This window comes from Bombus fervidus, chromosome 7, assembly GCF_041682495.2.
Source record: "Bombus fervidus isolate BK054 chromosome 7, iyBomFerv1, whole genome shotgun sequence".
Taxonomy (NCBI): domain Eukaryota; kingdom Metazoa; phylum Arthropoda; class Insecta; order Hymenoptera; family Apidae; genus Bombus; species Bombus fervidus.
In genome coordinates, this window is record NC_091523.1 from 6,609,275 (window position 1) to 6,628,345 (window position 19,071).

The 19,071-nt window shown below is 27.1% G+C and overlaps 2 protein-coding genes and 1 long non-coding RNA gene across 7 annotated transcripts; 2 read left to right on the forward strand and 1 right to left on the reverse strand.

The window, feature by feature from the left end:
* Positions 1 to 229: 229 nt before the first annotated feature.
* Positions 230 to 10,481, reverse strand: LOC139989277 (uncharacterized). Its single transcript, XM_072007477.1, is given in 6 exon segments — positions 230 to 897; positions 7,138 to 7,770; positions 8,185 to 9,412; positions 9,414 to 9,470; positions 9,473 to 9,521; positions 9,523 to 10,481. Coding segments are annotated over 4 exon segments (627 nt in total). The 5' UTR covers positions 9,867 to 10,481; the 3' UTR covers positions 230 to 897; positions 7,138 to 7,770; positions 8,185 to 9,235.
* A 1,050-nt stretch (positions 10,482 to 11,531) lies between these two features.
* LOC139989404 (uncharacterized) lies at positions 11,532 to 12,200 on the forward strand. Its single transcript, XR_011800330.1, has 3 exons — positions 11,532 to 11,658; positions 11,742 to 11,983; positions 12,091 to 12,200. It is a non-coding gene; the product is annotated as an uncharacterized lncRNA (long non-coding RNA).
* Positions 12,201 to 13,132: 932 nt separating this feature from the next.
* Positions 13,133 to 16,799, forward strand: LOC139989403 (poly(A) RNA polymerase, mitochondrial). Of its 5 annotated transcripts, none has more exons than XM_072007736.1 (6): positions 13,133 to 13,555; positions 13,754 to 13,901; positions 13,990 to 14,524; positions 14,595 to 14,677; positions 14,751 to 15,050; positions 15,146 to 16,799. In XM_072007736.1, the coding sequence occupies exons 3-6, from the start codon at positions 14,283 to 14,285 to the stop codon at positions 16,591 to 16,593; spliced, it is 2,073 nt and encodes a 690-aa protein (XP_071863837.1). In that variant the 5' UTR covers positions 13,133 to 13,555; positions 13,754 to 13,901; positions 13,990 to 14,282; the 3' UTR covers positions 16,594 to 16,799. The 5 variants fall into 5 exon arrangements, with proteins under 5 accessions (XP_071863837.1, XP_071863835.1, XP_071863840.1 ...); XM_072007734.1 differs by having other exon boundaries at positions 13,133 to 13,524; XM_072007739.1 differs by having other exon boundaries at positions 13,133 to 13,524; positions 13,754 to 13,894.
* Positions 16,800 to 19,071: the final 2,272 nt, after the last annotated feature.

A 19,071-nucleotide genomic window follows, 5' to 3' on the forward strand; every position in this document is an offset into this window, starting at 1 on the left:
CGGCAGTCTTCAGACGCTCACAACATGGGGCACGCCAGCCCTCTCAATACCGCTTCAGAGCGTGCACTCTTTCCTCCTTTCCCTTCTTCACCACACACTTCTCTTTTTCTCTTCTTTCTTTCTTTTCAGCCCTTCTTTTCCAGGTGTTCTTTTTCACGGTCTCTTTCTTTTTTCTTATATTACTTCCGTTTATACGCTCACTCTCTCTCTCTCTCTCTCTCTCTCTCTCTCTCTCTTGCTTCCCGTGAAAATTTTTTCAGTCTTTTCAAATCTAAACTAGTCACTCTTCGCGAATAATATTCTTCTAGAAGTGGAAGAAACACGATTGATTTTGAATGAAGGCTATAGAAAAAAGGCTCGATAATAATTGTGACACTGTATTTCTTTCTCCTTCATTCACCTCTTTCTTATCCTTTGTTACCAGTGTTTTATCACCTTCGTATATCCTTCTAAGAGAGAGAGAGAGAGAGAGAGAGAGAAAGTCCTCCGAACCTTCTTTCGTTCAAGGACTTTTAAACGTCTTCTCACTCGTTTCTCCTCGTTTCGACGTCGATGTAGCTCCTTTTCCCTCATACGAAAAATAACTCTTATTTACAAACACACTGAGTTTTTTTCTTTTTCACTCTCTCTCTCTCCCTTTTTATTACGCAATCCACGAATGTGTACACTCGCTTTCCGATACTCTCCCCCTCGTGTAATCCTTTTCGTTCCTAAGCCCTTTTCTGTTCTTTTAACTAATTTTATCAATTTTCAGCAACGATACGTTCAGTTCTTTATTTTCTTATTTTTTACTGCTACCAATTCACTTGTCGTCTTACGCTGAAAATTCCACTTTTCGACGAAACGAATTTTCATTCAATTTCACTATCAACTTCCATGATCTTTGTATGTTGATGTCTGAAATCAAACAGTAAACTATTAAAGCGCTATTTAATACTTGTGTCAACTAATTTATTTTTCTATAAAAAAGAATCATAAGTTCTTGCAAATCAAGAATTAAGTTCATCTTGATATAAAGAAACTCTTGAAAAATTTTTAATTTTATAATTTCATTAATTATGGATCCACAAACCACGTGTACCACCTGTTTTGTAAATACATTCATATATATTCATATATTATTGATTGGTAATTTTATGAAATAATTTAATTTCTTAAAAATTTCTACACTTAAAAAGATCTTAGAATATTGTATCGAGTACTTCTAATTACAGTGATATATTTGTCACCCAGCGTATAAAAGTTAGGTTAGGAACTGATGCGCGTGCTTATAATCTAAGACGTATTTGTTACTAAATTTGTTACACATTCATGCAACTTTAACCCTTACAAGAGGAACACAGAATTAATAGTGACAATAGTAATGATGAATTTTTTAACGAATACAATTAAGTATCAAATAGATAAATATCGAATAGCTAAAGTAACGCAAAATTACTATCGAAAGAATTCATTTCTAAATGCTTTATTATTTAAAATGCAAGTATTAGATATATATGTATATGTATGTACAGTCGATTATAAAAATTCGGACACTGTACAATTTTCAATAAATGTATAAGGACCAATAAAAATGTAGTATATTATGTTACACTACACTATATAAATAACAGTAGAATAACAATAGAAGAAGTTGTTAAGTTATTATTTATTGTTGTCTAGATATTAGAAGAAATACTGAAAAAGAGCGAATTTTCATGTTACAAAAAATTTCGGGAACAAGATATATATACTATTCATTGCAGTAAGACTTATGATCTAGTACATCTATAAATATTAATTAATAATTAAAAAATTCAACAATGTCGTGAATTTTGAACTTGGATTGAGAAAATCACTAATGTGTTTTAATATACTATACAACCCTACTTTTTTACCACAGTCACACATTACAAGTTATAAGAAGAAAAAGGGGAAAAGCATAATTCCTTTTCCACCGAAAATAAAGCATTCTTGTTCGTTGATATCCCTTTTAAACGCCTTTAATTAAATATTGAAATACATATTTATATAAATTTTTAGCAAAATTCGAGAAGCATACTTCAACCAATAATTGTATATATAACTTCCTTCTTAAACATAGGATATAAAATACATTTTATAATGTCAATCCTATTACTTCCAAAATATATCTCGTAAGTAAGCTACCCAATAAGTGTCGACGGTAAACGTGTCGCCTATTATTAGGCACGTCGTTTCCGCATACGCGCACGTAGGATGTGTTATATATAGGTTTATTTAATGAAAAGAAAAGTAAAATAGTCTAAATAATTTTGATCCTAATCGAACTTAACAGGTTTTAATCGTGAACGTATTTCCTACAGCATATTTTTTTATTTTACAAATGTAAAAGTATTATAGATAAAATTAAAATCATGAAATTTCGCGAGTATATCATTAAACAATCGGAATTTGAACGATAAAATTTATATTACAGAATAATAATTAATAATTACTTTAAGAACAAAATATGTATTTCTAGGTACTCATCAAGATGTATATATATATAGATTTTCTCAATTTTATCATGGTTATAGCATTATGGATATTGTTAAATACTGTTATAAAACTAGGTAAAGTTAGTTACAAAGAGCCAGTAACAATTTATTTAATTAATTGTTAATATTTTTATTTAAAAATATATAATTCAGCAGCTTTAGATATTTTTACTAATAATTTAGTACTAATAATAGCGTTTGATGTGACATAAGATTTTAAAATACACCAATTACCGATAACATATGTATAAAAATCAATCTAAAAGATGTATAAAAATTAACATGATACAATCAAACAATACATAACATTTTTCAGGCACAATAAAGAATCCAAGATACCAAGATCATCTAAATTATATCTTTTTATTTTACTGGAATTTATAAATTTCTATATATTCATCAAAATGGAATAGCGAAGAAACAAGAAACCAAAGCTACAATTAAGAAATAAACAAAACAGAATAATAATTAAATAAGTAATACTACTTCACCTAACTTTATTATTTTAAATCGCCCTTGTAGTTCTTAAGATTATAAAAGAGATTATAAAATTATAAAAATTGTTTGAAAAATATTTCAATTTTATGGTGCTTTATTTACTAAACTTTTGATTTATTTTATTAATCATATCCTGTAATGCGTACTTCAGATTAATTATGATTATACATACATATATACATTAAATCAATAACATTGCATAAACAAGGAATGATATTTATATACATAATCTAGTTACACTTTATCAATTAATTTAGCCTATATTCATTCATTAATGTTTATCGTAATAAACTATGTATAACAGATCCTTTGAATTTAAACATTAATCTTCACATATTATAAATATTCAATATCATAAAACAAAATGTAACACATTTTAAAAATGGAATTAAAATGTAAACAAATATTTATTTGTTTATAATTATTACTTTTCCTCAATTTTAGTCATAGTAATAAAAGAGATAAAATTATATACTATAAAAGATGCATATTTCCACAATATGTCTTCCATAAAACTATACTTTAACATTTTAAAACAAAGTATATATTAAATTGTTATTTGAACTTTTGTCAAAAAGTATCGTACAAAGCTTTGATATCAAATATCACATTATAAGATTTCTGTAGTGAATGTATAGCAATGTATAATTTTTATCAAAAGGAGAAATGATGTAAGAGATTTATAGTAACAATCAAAGTAACATTTCTTTTTTATTTCATTTTATTTATGTCATTGTACTTTAGACACAGAACCTATTACAAGGAATTTGCTGCGTTTTTATTTCTAATTCCTTATACTATTATGCATTAGATTCTTATATTGGATTTTTAATTCTTACATTATTGTATATTGCTACCCTATTATAATCAAGTTAATATTATTGTGGACTATATTCATTTATTTTATGATAATTCAATCAAATTATAAAAACAGATAAATTATAAATTATTAGCTGTATAATACAAAAGAAAAGTTAACAATGTTTTTAATTTTGCATTAAAGTAAGCAACTGTTTTCTTCATTAATCCTCTAATGAAATGAATCATTGCTTTATACAAATCTTCATCATCAGTATTATAATTTCTATCTGCACATTAAAAAAAATTTAATATATATCATGTAAAACACAGACATTGTTTTGCTTTATGTCTCCATATACATATAATATGTTTCTAGTTAAAGAAATCAAATTTTTAATAAGATTTAAATTCCAAGTGTATGTATGTGACATAATTTTATACTTTTCTTATTAACAAAGTTTTACTTCCATTAATTAAATGATGAAACTAATATTTTTGAATGTTTAGAACAACAAAACTAATATCAATATCCAAGATTTAATAAACATATAATATACATGATAACATAGTACACATAACACCAATTTAAAATTTCTCACATTATTTTTTAATTCTGAAATATAAAATAGAAAGAATGATATTATATAACCATCTAGAATATTAATTACATGGCATATATTATGTACTTCTGCAAATATTCATATTTATTATAAAATATCTATTATAAAATTTTATGTGACTTTACATTTTTAAATAACTTAGATAAAATAATGTGCGATTTACAATGTGCTTCTTTCAATATAAATGAGATTATACTTCATGAACATATTTCATGTATTATAATATTAAATGATCTAATATATTTATAATATTTTAATTATTGATCTTAAATAGTTAACTCAGTTGAAAACTAAAAACATGACAATAATTTAATATGTACTAATGCACATCATCTTAAAAAGTCAATACTTTTAAATCTACCATTAAATACCATAATCAGTACTACTTTACTAATTTAATAACTCATTTATTAATCAATAAATAAAGTTGTAACAATGCTTAACAAGTTATAAATATCAAAGTAATGAAATATCAAACAAGTCATAACATTCAAGATATTAGCACTAATTAATTACCAAATTATAACTAAAATATGAATAACATGGAATATAAAAAAAATTCTGTAATATTAGCATAAAAAATTAAATGTTTAGTTTATACATAGATATGAATTTTATATTTAAAAATTTTATTTCTATTAAGAATTACTGCAACCAATAAATCAATTTTAATCATAATTTGCATCAATAATAAATTGCAAATCTTACATTATTCTACATTACTTGTTTCTTTCCATTGCACTTATACATTAATTACAGATTGTACAGATTATATATTATTAATTAAACAATAATAGAAATTATAGATACATGTATTTTAACAATTATATATCATTATTAAATGTGCAGTATTAAAAAGATAATAGTAAATATCACATATATACACAATAATGTTGTTTCTTTTACACTGCAATATTCATTAAGAGCATCTAATCACATTATTTAACACACTGTTGCATGTATATCTTTAAGTTTTTATTGTTGTAAACATTTAACAAATGTAAAATATTTAAAAAATTGTTCACCTTATCAAAGTATGAAAAATCTAATGATCCTAATCTGTTGTTGCGTGTATTATAATAAATTATAAAAATAAATAATATAATAGATATAGAACAACTAATAATTGAAACTAAAAGAATTATACCATCTTTATGTCTACCCTCAGTAATTTTGATTTCAGAAAAACCTCTCAAATCTTATAAACTCAATTTAACATTTACGATATAATAGTCTTTTTCGCTTTGCTTCTTCCTCTCTAATGTTTTAAAAATGATGGAGGCTACATTGATTTTAAAAACTCAAAACTATTTTACATATTTTAAAATCCAAATATTCTAAGAATATGTGATTTCCTTTTTAAAATATATGATAATTTAGAATTTACAATATGGGAATAAACAATATATGAAGCACAGACTTAAAAGTTTCATATTATTACTTTAAAGTACAAAATACTTTAAAATAAAAAAACCATTAAAAGGTCAATGACATAAAACTTAAAATTTCTACAACACAATCAAATTTATTCTTATATGTTAGAATCTAATTTTTATTTTAAAATGGAATTAAATCTATAACCAATTTTCATATACACTATGAAGTCTAACAATTTAATATAATCATAACTTGTTAAAAATCTGCAACTGACAATAGGATATAGGAACTATTCAAATAGAATATAAAAAATATAATATTATACTGGCAATTAATAACTTGCTTTAATTCCTACTTGTAACCATTTGAAATACTTATATTAAACATTATGATATTACTTTTATTTTTTATAACCAAGTTAACATCATACTTGATATAATTTCAAAAATAACAGTATATTTCATGTAGTAAGATATGTCGCTTTACTAAGTGAACAATAAAATGATCTTGAACACATCTCTAGTTGAGTTTTACCTTCTTCATTTTATAAAAAATACACCTTTTTACAAAAAGTAGAGAGTAAAACTTTATAAATAATAACAAATTGTAACAAGTTGATAACAATTAAACTAGACATTTACTGATTTCAAATTATCGATATACAATTTTGAAGGAAAAGGAAAAAAACAATTACATTGTTTGAAATTCTTTTTTTGTTTATTAACATGTATGAATAATGAAAGCCAATAAAATTAAGATAAGATCAAGAAAAAGAGATGAGATAATTAACCGTATTAGAGGTTAAGTACTAATGATCAGTAACCTAACCTAGAAACATTCGTTTCTACACGAATCACAAAATCGTAAATTTAAAAGAAGAAATAAAGGATAAAAATAACATTAAAAACTTAATTGATATAAACAAATACAAGGACATTAAAAATAATTAAATCTATTATATACTATTTTCAGTCCATTTACCTTTTCGATGCAGTACGAACGTTTTAAAATACACAATACAATAAAATTTCATAATTTAAAAATTAAAGCTTTAAGAATTAAAAACAAAATAAATGAATTTTTTCGTTTATAAATATTCTTCTCTTCCTTCTTTCATTTCTTCACGTTTTTTCTAACTACATTAATAAAAAGAATAATAATATAAATAAAAGTATAAAATTATACTTCTTTAGTTTTTTTCTACTACCAATCCCCCCCCCACATTCTGTTTTCCTTCTTTTCTCCCATTTTCTTTATCTCAAATAACTAATTAAAACATATGCTTTGCAAGAACAAATGATTACATATTTTTATAAATATTATATATTAAAATTTTGACTCACCAGGTATTTTTCATTGTTAGACACTTGATAAAATACCATCCAACACTTCACTAAAAAGTACAAAGCACAGATATTTTTCAACGATGCTGTTAACTTGTCAATAGACACACTGGTTTCTAAAAATTATAATTTCCTTTTTTCTGTTATTAAACAAAATTACACAATTTCCATCATTTACTCTTTCTTAAAACTGTTAAATTGACACACAGTGGGATGTTTTTCCAATTTAGCTGGTCAAAATTACTTCTGTTATTTGCTTGATCGACAACATGATTACTGAATTATTTGTGGTAAAATTAAAACAATTTAAAGACAAAAAATCATTAGAATGTGTTTTTAATGGTTTAATTGTTATTATCGATAAATATAATAATATGTACATATAATTAAATATAACTAAGATATGTGTACAAAATGTATGTTTTATTTAGGACTTTATGTATGGAAATTTATTTTTAATTTTCTTGGTTTAATCCTCCAAGTATTCCTCATGACTCAAAATGTAATTTTTGACAAATTTTAATTTTTCATTAATATTACAATGTTATTTTTGTTGCATTATATAAAATATATTTTGATATATTTCTCTTTGATATATATCTCTTCGAGTCATTGTTTTAACCCAAGATGGTCCTAAAAACAAAATTTTCAAGTAAAAGTAATCCTTAGTGAAAAAATATCACATATGACCATTTATTATATTCATAATGATCATAAGGAGATTCATGTGTTTTAACAAATCCTTTCAAGTTATGATGATAGATCCTTTAAATTTAACTAAAATGCTTGAGACTTATGCATCTTTACCTACTTCAGGAAAATCTAGGAAATAATTTGATACTGACAAATATCTTTAAAGAAAGGAAAAAGTGACGAATTTGAAAGATTATTATCGCGGAAGTAAGCAACAAAATGTACGTTCGCTGTAAGACACGGTCAAGTTTCAATTAATCATAAGAAACTATACATGTTAATGTGAAGATGAAAACAGTTGCAGTTTATTGCCTCCGTGGTACTTGCCTTTCTCAGATAAAAAGTTATTTTTACCTGTAATGAGTTTAACAAAACTGACTTTTGCCCAACTAGATCGAGCAAATAACCCACTGTGCGAAATAAGAAACGTGCTTGACACCTTTTTCTTTGGTAATGAACGGTGTGGTCACGAAAATGGAAAAATAAATAGATCGTGACCATGAAATCAAATATTAACCGCACGCATAGTAAGTTTCTTATCAGAGAAGACACTAAAAAATCTTGTTGATAAGCTCGACTTGTGATTCTCACGGGCCTGAGTGGCGACCGTATTTCACACGTGGACACTTGTATCTTTTCGTGAATACGAGCGGTTAAAATGTCGGACTCCCACGCCACCACCTTCAGACAATTACACGTAACGGTTGACACTATACCGACACTGTATCAATGACACTAAGTGCAAAGTGCTCCATAGCATGATTATTTCAAGTTAACACCGTTATAAGAGGACACCAAACGAACGAGAAACAGTATACGTATCGCGATCAATCCGTCCATTTGTTCAACTAGTCACCTGTTAGAAGCAGACTGACTGATCTTTTTCCTGTGATTAAATCTTTACTTTGTTTTCACACTAGACGAATAATACCATCAAAGCATAATACACTTGTTACTCACAAGCGAACATCCTCATGTTAATCGCAAAAAGCGGTAGCGTGTTCTTTATCACAAGGAAAAAACAGCAGAGAGAATAACGAGAGCGCAAGCACGAGGAAAGACGAAAAAAGTCAATGGCTACCGTTTGTTTTCTTTCATTCGTTCGTTTGCTTGTTCGTTCAACTGCGACTACGTTGAATCGGGTTTAATCGGGTCAAATCGGCTCAATTCAGGTTATGGCCATCGGGGAGTCGAGCATGCTTTGCATGACGCGGCCCGACGACAGGTATATCACGTGGTTCGTCGCGTCCTTTCTCACAATCAGTCGCAACGTCACTGTAGTTCTTTTCAGTTGACTCGGTCAAGATATCGCACTAAGTCAATGTTCAGAAGTTGTCGGCAACTTCTCGCCCTATGAATAGGCGGTTCAACGTGCCTGGATTATTGGTGTGATCAAGTACATACACTAGTAGACATGCTGCATATACCACGTCGTGGTATGGTTCTGGCGCCGTCGGCGCTGCTGCTGCGGACGGAGAAGGCCGGAGTAATAAAACTGGCTGACACCCCCGCGAAAGCGCTGCAATGAACTCGCCCGGTTTGTAGGGTCAAAAGCACCGCGGCAAAATAATAACAACGCAGCCGCCACCACCGTCGTCGTCGCCACCGCCGTCGTCGTCGTATAGGCTGAGGGGTCAGCAGCGTCGCAACTGTAACCGCCGTCACGAACGACCTTCTTAAAACGAGTTGATCCCGTTGTTGTTGTCTCTGCTGCTGTTGCCGCCGCCGCCGCGAGAGAAACGGCGCGACGCCCCGACGCGGCGGAAAGTTGTCAAAACAGCACAACGTCGCGCGTTACCGCTGCTTCTGCTCCTGCTGCTGCTGCTGCTGCTACCACTACTACTACTACTACTACTGCTAATGCTGTTCCACCTTCTCCTCCTTCTCCTCCTCCTCCTTCTCCTTTTTCTTCTACTGCTGTTGTTATTGCTATTGTTGCTGCTCTTGCTGGTGGTTGTTCGCGGCCGCGGGTTTTGGCGGGTTTCCACGAGCGACGAGCGCGCACACCACTGGCACACACCGCGGCCGCCGTGCATTCACCTCGTCCTCACACCTTGCGCCACCGCTGTCGTCGCCGTCACTGTCGTTGTCGTTGTCGCCGCCTTCGCCACCACTTTTAACGTTATTATTTTTGCCTTTGTTATTAGTATTCTCCTCTCCGTCGTTCTTTCCGATATCTTCTTTCGATTAAACTGTATTACTTTGTGTTGTCGCGATCGGTTTTTACCAAGATTTCCTCGTGCACCGAGACCAAACCAAAAATCGTTTCGCCACGCTACTTTCTGACACGCCGAGAGATTACACACCCTTAAACTAACCTTGCCACTCTCGAAACGACCGGTTCCAAATACTGACTCACAAACTAACGCATACAAACTATTCAACGTCCTCCCACTAGACACGAGATTTGTATCCCCTAATCGCGGATATACCGCATCACTTTCACGGGCGAACATGGAGCTCGATCCATGCCGAATGTTTTCTAAAACGTCCGCATCTCCGTTTTGTGGCGCTTCTCATCTGTCGTTCTTCTCTGTCTCTTAATACTTTCACCTCTTCCCACTGATCATCAGTACCTTTTCCATGTGGTTTTTGCTCATACTCAGGTTTACCAACCCTATTTGTGATGTAAATTCAACTATTTCAATTATTTTTAAATAAATATTTTATGATGTCACTTTTTTTCAACCTTGCATCTTCACTTTTTTAAAATTATTTTTTTACTAAAATTATATAAATATAGCTTTTTTACATTATTTTAAACAAATTGCTATTAAAAAATATATATATACATATATGTATATATTTATATAATCTTGTAAACTAGGTTATATAGTACCACAAAGCACTAGATAATTGAAAATTTTTAATTCTAATAGGTAGTGTATAAATGGACTTTTAATAAACTTTCAATTTTTAAGTGATTTTTCATAAGTATTACATATCTTAAACTCTAAAATGATATATATTATAGAATAACGTATATATACATACATATATACTTATGATAGTATTATTGATGTAATACTCTACCTGTCGATGTAATATCTAATGAAACAATTCAATAATTTTATTTAGCAAAACTAATCAGTAAAATATCGTTTATAAAGTACAGAATCAATCTATACAGAAAAATTTTTTATTTTTTAATATATATTATAAGACAATTTATTTAAGAATTATATAAAAATGCAAAATTTTCCTTACATTATCATTAAAAATTTTAATTATGAAATTATAAAATTCGTGTCTTAAATTTCTCTTTGATTAAGGAAAATAATTTTTTAAATCGAATATATATGCAACCAGTATTAAATACAATTTTTCGTACAGTTTATTAAAATAAATTTAAATATATAAATTTTCTATACGTAATATTTAATAGATCTTGCGGCGCTATTATGCAATCTGTTCTGTAAATAGCAGTTTTTTGATGTAATGTTAATATTTTATGCAACAACTATAACTGTATGAAAAATAGATTATTGCCTTAGTAGTTATATCGTAATTAAAAATTATTTAAAGATTCTTAAAAGATAACATTTTAATAATTTAGATATCCTATTCGTACGAAAGGAGAAACAATGCGATATCCAAAATATTCACCGTATCCGTAATAGGCTGCGTACCAATTTAATGCGCATATACAAACATTCTCCCCTAATCAAGTAGTTTTGATATTTTGATACCGGTGTTATATATTTATGCTCTTTTTGTATTAAAAAATATCGTCATTTTCACATATTGACTTTTTAATTATAAAATATAAACGATGGATAATTCTCCCGCTTGAAGTACAAAAAAAGCCTTTAATACAAAGTTTCAGCAGTTCGCATATTTTAGTTTATTATTATCTTCATTATTTATTTACATTTTCATACTTTTAATTTTTTTGCTTTTTTCTAAACTAGGCACTATTTACGTCATAAAATGTTATTTTAACACGATAAATGTTGGTTCTGAAGTCTCTATGACATAGAGCTTATTATCGGAATATTTATAGGAATGTTTTGAAAACATTACATTCGAAATAGATAAGGAACTAAAGAAAAATTGCAGAAAGAAACATTGCCTAAAGCCCTTTTGTGTCAGATATATTACATACTAAATATCATACTTATGATATTTCAAATACGTTTTGATACTTTTATATGTATGTATCATTTATATGTAATAACCTTAAACTTATGTAAATTCAATATGATTAAAAAAATTAAAAATACCATGATATAAATTACTAATAATAAATTATTATTTTAGGTATAACTCAAATGAAAGCTAAGAAAATAATAAAACAAAAAATGAGAAATATTTCTTAAACAAAATGTCTATCATAAATTGTAATATATAAATAAAGAATTAGATATTCATTTGTACATTTTCATCTTTACCACGTTATAAAAGTTATACAAGTTTGATAAGTTCTTTTGGACATAAATAAACTTGGAAATGAAATACATATATAATTTTATTATAAAAGAAAGTATAAAAAATAATATTGTTGCTAATTATGAAGATCCTATTCCATTTGTTTCTTTGCTTTTGGAGCAATTTGAAAAGGGACGTAACAAATTTCAATATTTTAGTATTTTGAAGCATTTAATCCATAAACAAGAATCTAATCCACTAAAATCAAATTGAAAGTATCATATTAATAAAAAGCAATTGAAATTATTTTTTAATCTTACATTCGCTAAAGTAATTCCTCTAATCAAGTTTGGAAAATTAAAAATTTTTTAAAAGCACCGAAAGCTATTTTCCACTTATTACATATACCATGTTTTATACCACTTAGTTTGAAACCTTTTATTGAAAAATTAAATTTATGTAACAGCACCCTTTTAACAAAAATAATTACATTCAATGAATTTGCATTATAAAAATATATTTATATATTTTAAATCTTCAGTAATCTGTCTGAAGCAGTTACAAGATATTAAAAGTACACAGACACATGATGGGTTATAACAAAATTTGTAAAATGTTTTTTGTTGAATTTCTTTTAAAAATATTGTATATTTATTTTCATATGACATCAGATTCTAGAAACAATAATGTTGTAATGTAAAGAATTACACAATATGCAGCTCGGAACTTCATCCAAACGAAATTCGTCAAATTAAATTTGGAAATCCAAAGTAAAGATAAAAGTAAATTTTAAGTTATATTATAAAATATTATGAAAACAAAATTAAATCCTGTATATCAAATATTTCATTAGAAATATTCATATTAATATTAAATATGTAAAAACATCCAACATAAATATTTGTAAAACTTAATAACACTTATCAATACCAAAAATAATTTGGTGAACATTATAAGCATGCCTGAGACCTTAGATAACATTTTATTGTGCCACTTTCTTCTATTCATAAAGTTATTACTAAAATTATGTATTAATTTGAGTTATGCTTTCATTTTACACGTTTAAAATTTGGCAAAACTTTAAATAACTTTGTAACAGTACTGTTACAAATACAAATTTACAACATTTTCGAAAATTAAAAATACTTTTTGATATGCTTCATTTACGAGAATAACGGTAAACGTCATTTCCGTTAACATTCAGCACTTCGCCGTAAGGAACATATGATATTTTCCCCCAAAACGTTTGTAAATCGTAAGCAATGGAAATAAACCTTAGGTTAGGACAGGTTAGAGTGTAGAATGTTGTATATTCATTATTTATCGGTGAGAGATTCTCTGAAAGAAAATTAATAAAGTAAACTAAATTATTTATCAATGTGTAATGTATAGATACTAATTCTATATTTACTTATTGTTATCTTTATATAATGTATTAAAATCTAATATTTGATTCTTATAACTACTATAAGTTGACAATAATATTTTTATATGTTCATATTAAAATTTGAAGTTTATACAAACTAGATTGTTTCATTGCTCGTATTATTTACAGGTTCAAATATACAATTTCAGAGAAAAGTGCATTTATTGTATTTCTCTGTTATAAGAAAGAATTTAAATACTAAGTTAAACGATGTATCACTCTAAAAATACATTGTAGAATATGTGAACAGATCAAAAAGCAATTTAAAAAGTAAATGGTAAAACATTCTTGATAAAATTAATATGTTAAATTAAAACATTACCAATGATATTAAATCTAAATATTACTTATCTTTTTTATTTAAGGTGGAAGTAAAAAATAAATACAACAATTATTGCATTTTGAATGAGATAAGAGACTTTTGTACAAAATAAAGATTTATTTGTATTTCAGTAAAATATTATGTAATAGCCAATATCATATACATTATTATATATTTAAAAAAAGATATAATTTAAAGAAGATCAATCTTTTCAATATCTTATTGATGTGTACATTATTAAATGTTTAATAGTACTAAAAAAAAAAGACAAAACAGATAAAATTTTGATAAATTTGAATTAAAAAATATTATATGCTTTTAAATACTTAATTAAAAATGTCAAAATATTGTGACATATGCTCAACGTATTTTCAAGATGAATATGCCTTGCAAGGTCATCTTGCAGGTAAGAAACATTTAAAAGGATTGGAACGATTGCAAGTTATGGAAAGATCAATTGTTGTTTTGCTACCAAAATTTATTCCTGCTCGTAGACTTATTCATTTTTTTCAACAATATGGTGTAATTAAAGGACATCAATTTGGTCCAAGTTATCTCATAATTGAATTTTGTGACAGGTAAAATTACATTTAATGTTGTTGTATTGTTTGATATTGTAATTATATTTATAATCTTCTAACAATGTAGAAGTTCTGCTGAAGCTTTATTAAATAAACCAATTTGGATAGATAATGTAAAGTTGAATATAGAAAAAAGAAAAGCACATAATAGTGAGTATTATTATTCATTTGAAGTATATATATATATTTTTATGTTTATAAATTATAAATATCTTCTTTTAAGATTTAAAAAGATCAAAATCAGAGAAACAAAATAGTCCCTTGGAAAATACAGATCCTATAAGTTATAATAACATAAAATATATATTTGAAGAAGAATCTACGTTTGATAATCAGTTAATGATATTTTTAAATGCAGTACAACTTACTGATATTGAATTAGAAACAAGATACAAATCTGTTTGTACACAAATGGATAAAATATTTAAAGTGATATTTCCAAGATGTAAAACATATAGGTTTGGTTCAACTCAAACTGGATTAGGTTTTAAAGAATGTGATTTAGATATATATATGGATATTGGTAAGACACAATTTTTTATCCAATTTTATTATTATTTTATAATATATGTATTTATATTATTCTTTTTAATAATAGTACATATCCTTTTATTGAAGGTGAACCAATAAATGAAAGTAAAAGTACATCAACAGATGCATGGACTATGCATAAGATCTTTAAAGAAGTAAAAAAAATTATGTATCGAATGAACTGTGTTTTTTCTAACATAATATTAATTCCAAAAGCTAAGACGCCTATTATAAAATTTTATTATGTTAGAACAAATGTTTCTTGTGATATTTCATTCAAAAATAGTTTGGGTGTATATAAAAGCTATTTGATAAAATATTGCATATCTCTTGATAACAGGTTAAAACCACTAATGTTGCTTATTAAATATTGGGCACGACATTTTAAAATATCAAGTGGACAGAAAATATCCAATTACGCTTTAGTGTTGTTAATTATTTTTTACTTACAACAGCCATCTGTTAATATTATTCCTCCTTTAATGATATTGAAAAATACATGTCGACCACAAATTATAAATGGATGGCAAGTTAATTTTGACAGAAATGCAGAATTACCACCAATTACAAATAAAAATAATATTCCACAACTTCTTCATGGCTTTTTCTTTTTTTATGCGACTTTTGAATTTAAATCGCAAGTAATATGTCCGATAGATGGAATGGTACACACAGAATCAGAGTTTAAAAATATAAAAAATTTACCATCATGCATGAATAGATATAAAGCATGTGTAAAAGAAGATGAATCTCTCAAATTCAACGTTAATAAACCAATGTGTGTACAAGACCCTATAGAACTATGTCATAATGTTACAGCAGGCACACAATTTTCCACATTGGATTCTGTTGTAAGATATTGTGAAATTGGTGCAGAAATTTGTGCAATATCTAGTAAAAATGATTACAAAGATTTAATGAAAACTTTGCTCACCACAGATCTTAAAAAGAAAGGTAAATTTAATATTACAATTTCTGCAAATCAATTTCAATATGGATCAAATAGTATGGAAACATGTGTAAACACTACAGAAAAAACGAAATTTTTAAATAGTGACTGGTATTCTACTGTTTTTAACATAGTAAAAGATATTTTTGAAAAAGTTTTCATGGTACAGGTTGAAGTACTTCCAGTTGAAACAGAAGCAAAGCAGCAAAAAGTTGAGATGTTATCAGATGTGCATATAGAAAAGCAGCAAACAGTTACACTTCATTGTACTGGGACCCATTGCATATGGCGCAATAGACGAATTGACAATAATGTTTTAGATCCCAGTTTGAGTTGTTTGCAAAAGGAAGCTCTTATGTCAGAACAAACAATAGAAAATTGTGGTAAAGAAAAAATAATAAATAGAACAAATTTAGAATTTATTTGTACATTTAAAAAGAAAGATCCCTTAAAAGTAATTTTAACTGTAAGTAATAAACATTGTGATGATCATGTTTTTCAAGAATTTGCCTCTTTTGCTAGAAGTAAGATAGCTGAAATAATAAAACGAACATTGATACATATGCAACAATTTAACAAATCGTAATACTATATCCATATATATATAAGATTGACTATGTATATTAGGTACCTAATTCTGGACCAAAACATGAAAAATAATAGCAATTACATCTTTATCTGTATTATAAACTATGAATTTTCTTCAAAAATGTATTAGATTATTGTAGATTTTTTAAAAATATAGATATTAATTTCAATGTCATTAGTAAACCAAAACTAAATTTAAATAAACCTTCTTATCTATTTATTTCACAAATCTTCCTTTTATTAATAAATATGATTTTCATACTGTAGAGGATTATTTATTAACTATTAAGTTATAAAATACATTACAGTAATTAATAGTTGTATAATAACAAAATAAGTAATATAAATTAGATGATACAAAATGATTCTAATAAACGAAATATTTGCAATATTTGTATTGATATGATATATACACAAAAATTTTAGGCTGCTTTTTTATTAAACAATTTTATTGCTGTTTAATGTTTCAAAATATTATTGTATTTTTTTAAATCAATATACCATACATTAATTACATGTAACGAAAGATTTTAAAAGCTTAATTTTATATCATGTATGGATTTAGATAAACCATAAAACTAAAATATCTACTTTCATTAATTACATAAGGCTGATAATGTATGATGTACAATAGTACAATTTTTATTTTCATTAATAATGAGTATTTCAAAATAAATGTTAGTACATATTTAAAAAAAATCATACATACAAAAATAATATGAATATAACAATTCTTTAATCGTTTCTTCAAGTTTAAACATTTTATTTATCAAGAAAGACCTATTTAAAAAAACATCTATTTATTTTTACAAAAACTTACAAGATATCACAAAAATTTGAAATTATTAATATATACCACATTTATATTACAATTAATTTTGTTATTTCTACTTTTTATTACAATTTTATTTTATATAAACATATATGTACATATTTTATTAATCTTTGACTAGCAGTTACAAAATGAAATTGATTTACATGGAATTCTCATTTCAACTGTTATAATACCTCGATATACACTATAATTTTACATATATTATTATATATACTTTAACTTACTTTTAATTATCCTCTATTTAGTCTATATACTTAATTACTTTAGAAAAATTTATCTTGTAAGTTCAATTTTGTTATTATTGTTGTGAATTGGTGTAGGACTGTGGCCCCTTCTAACGTGAATATCTTGTATGGTAATAGGGTTAATTCTAACGCCGCGAATCTAACTGTATAGCAGCGCACCCAAGGCAATGAACAAAAGTTATTTAAAAAATTTATTAATTAAATGTTAAAATTATTTATCAGTAACAACTGTCATTACTCTCAAATTTCGCATTTACTTTCGTTACCGTGGGTAAAAACATTACCAAGGCATAAATCGCTCGCTTTCTAATACTGTAAATCCCAATCAAATTAATGTTTATTAGCATTAGTTAATAAGAATTTGTCTTATTGAATAACAAATAAATCGGCTACTCGACAAATAAATGTGTTACTCTGTGATCCAAAAATAGAGAATCGTTAGAATCGTTGAACCGTTAGAACTGTCACGCTGAGCTCAGAGTATAAATAAATTTTATAAAAGCACAAATCCTTGTTAAAATAGTCAATCTATTATAAATATTCAGTTTTAAATAGAATCAGTTTTAAATATAAATTATTGTTTAAGTTAATCTTTCTCGTTGTGTATTTCTTCATTCGAACGTTGAATTAGTTTTCGAATTGTTTCAAGTTGTAACGCAAGCAGAATGCTTCAGCACTCTACGGGTTGTAACGTTGTTTTAAATATGAGCATTTATTATATGATATATGTATGTATATACCTATAATCTGTCGAATGAGGACAAGACAGAAACTCGAGTATCACTAGTAAGTAGCCAATAGTGGCAGTCGCAACAATCACATTTTGTTTGCGCTTACTGCCTCGTTTCGTTGGACCACGATTACGATCATACAAACAGGTCTTCACACTGATATACTGAAACCTAGGGAAAACCACCCGAAAATTGAGTCATATCTAATCGCGAAAGATAAACATGGAAAGTCAACAAAGTTCTCGTTCTTGTGAGACAGATGAATAGAGTGTCACTGTCTCTGTCCGAGACATTCATAGTATGTCACGCATGCGCAGAATAAGGATCTTCTTATGTTTCATGTTGATATTTTACAAGTCACGATAGTCACGACTCAATTATCACATAGTTTTCCTTAGGCTACAGTATACGAGTGTCAAAATATGTTTATATGATCGTGATTTCAATTCCTAATTATAAATTAAAGATAAAATGATAATATGACTTGTAGTGTTGTTTTAATCATGGACCTAGGGGTCCCAATATTCCTATGTTCATGGTTTTAATGAAAGTGTAAAAGCAATAGAAATAAAAATAAATATATCATTTCGTCTCTTTCTTCTAAAAATCATAAGCATTTTTTGCATAATAGATCATTATTATTAAATTCATATTGTATTACACAT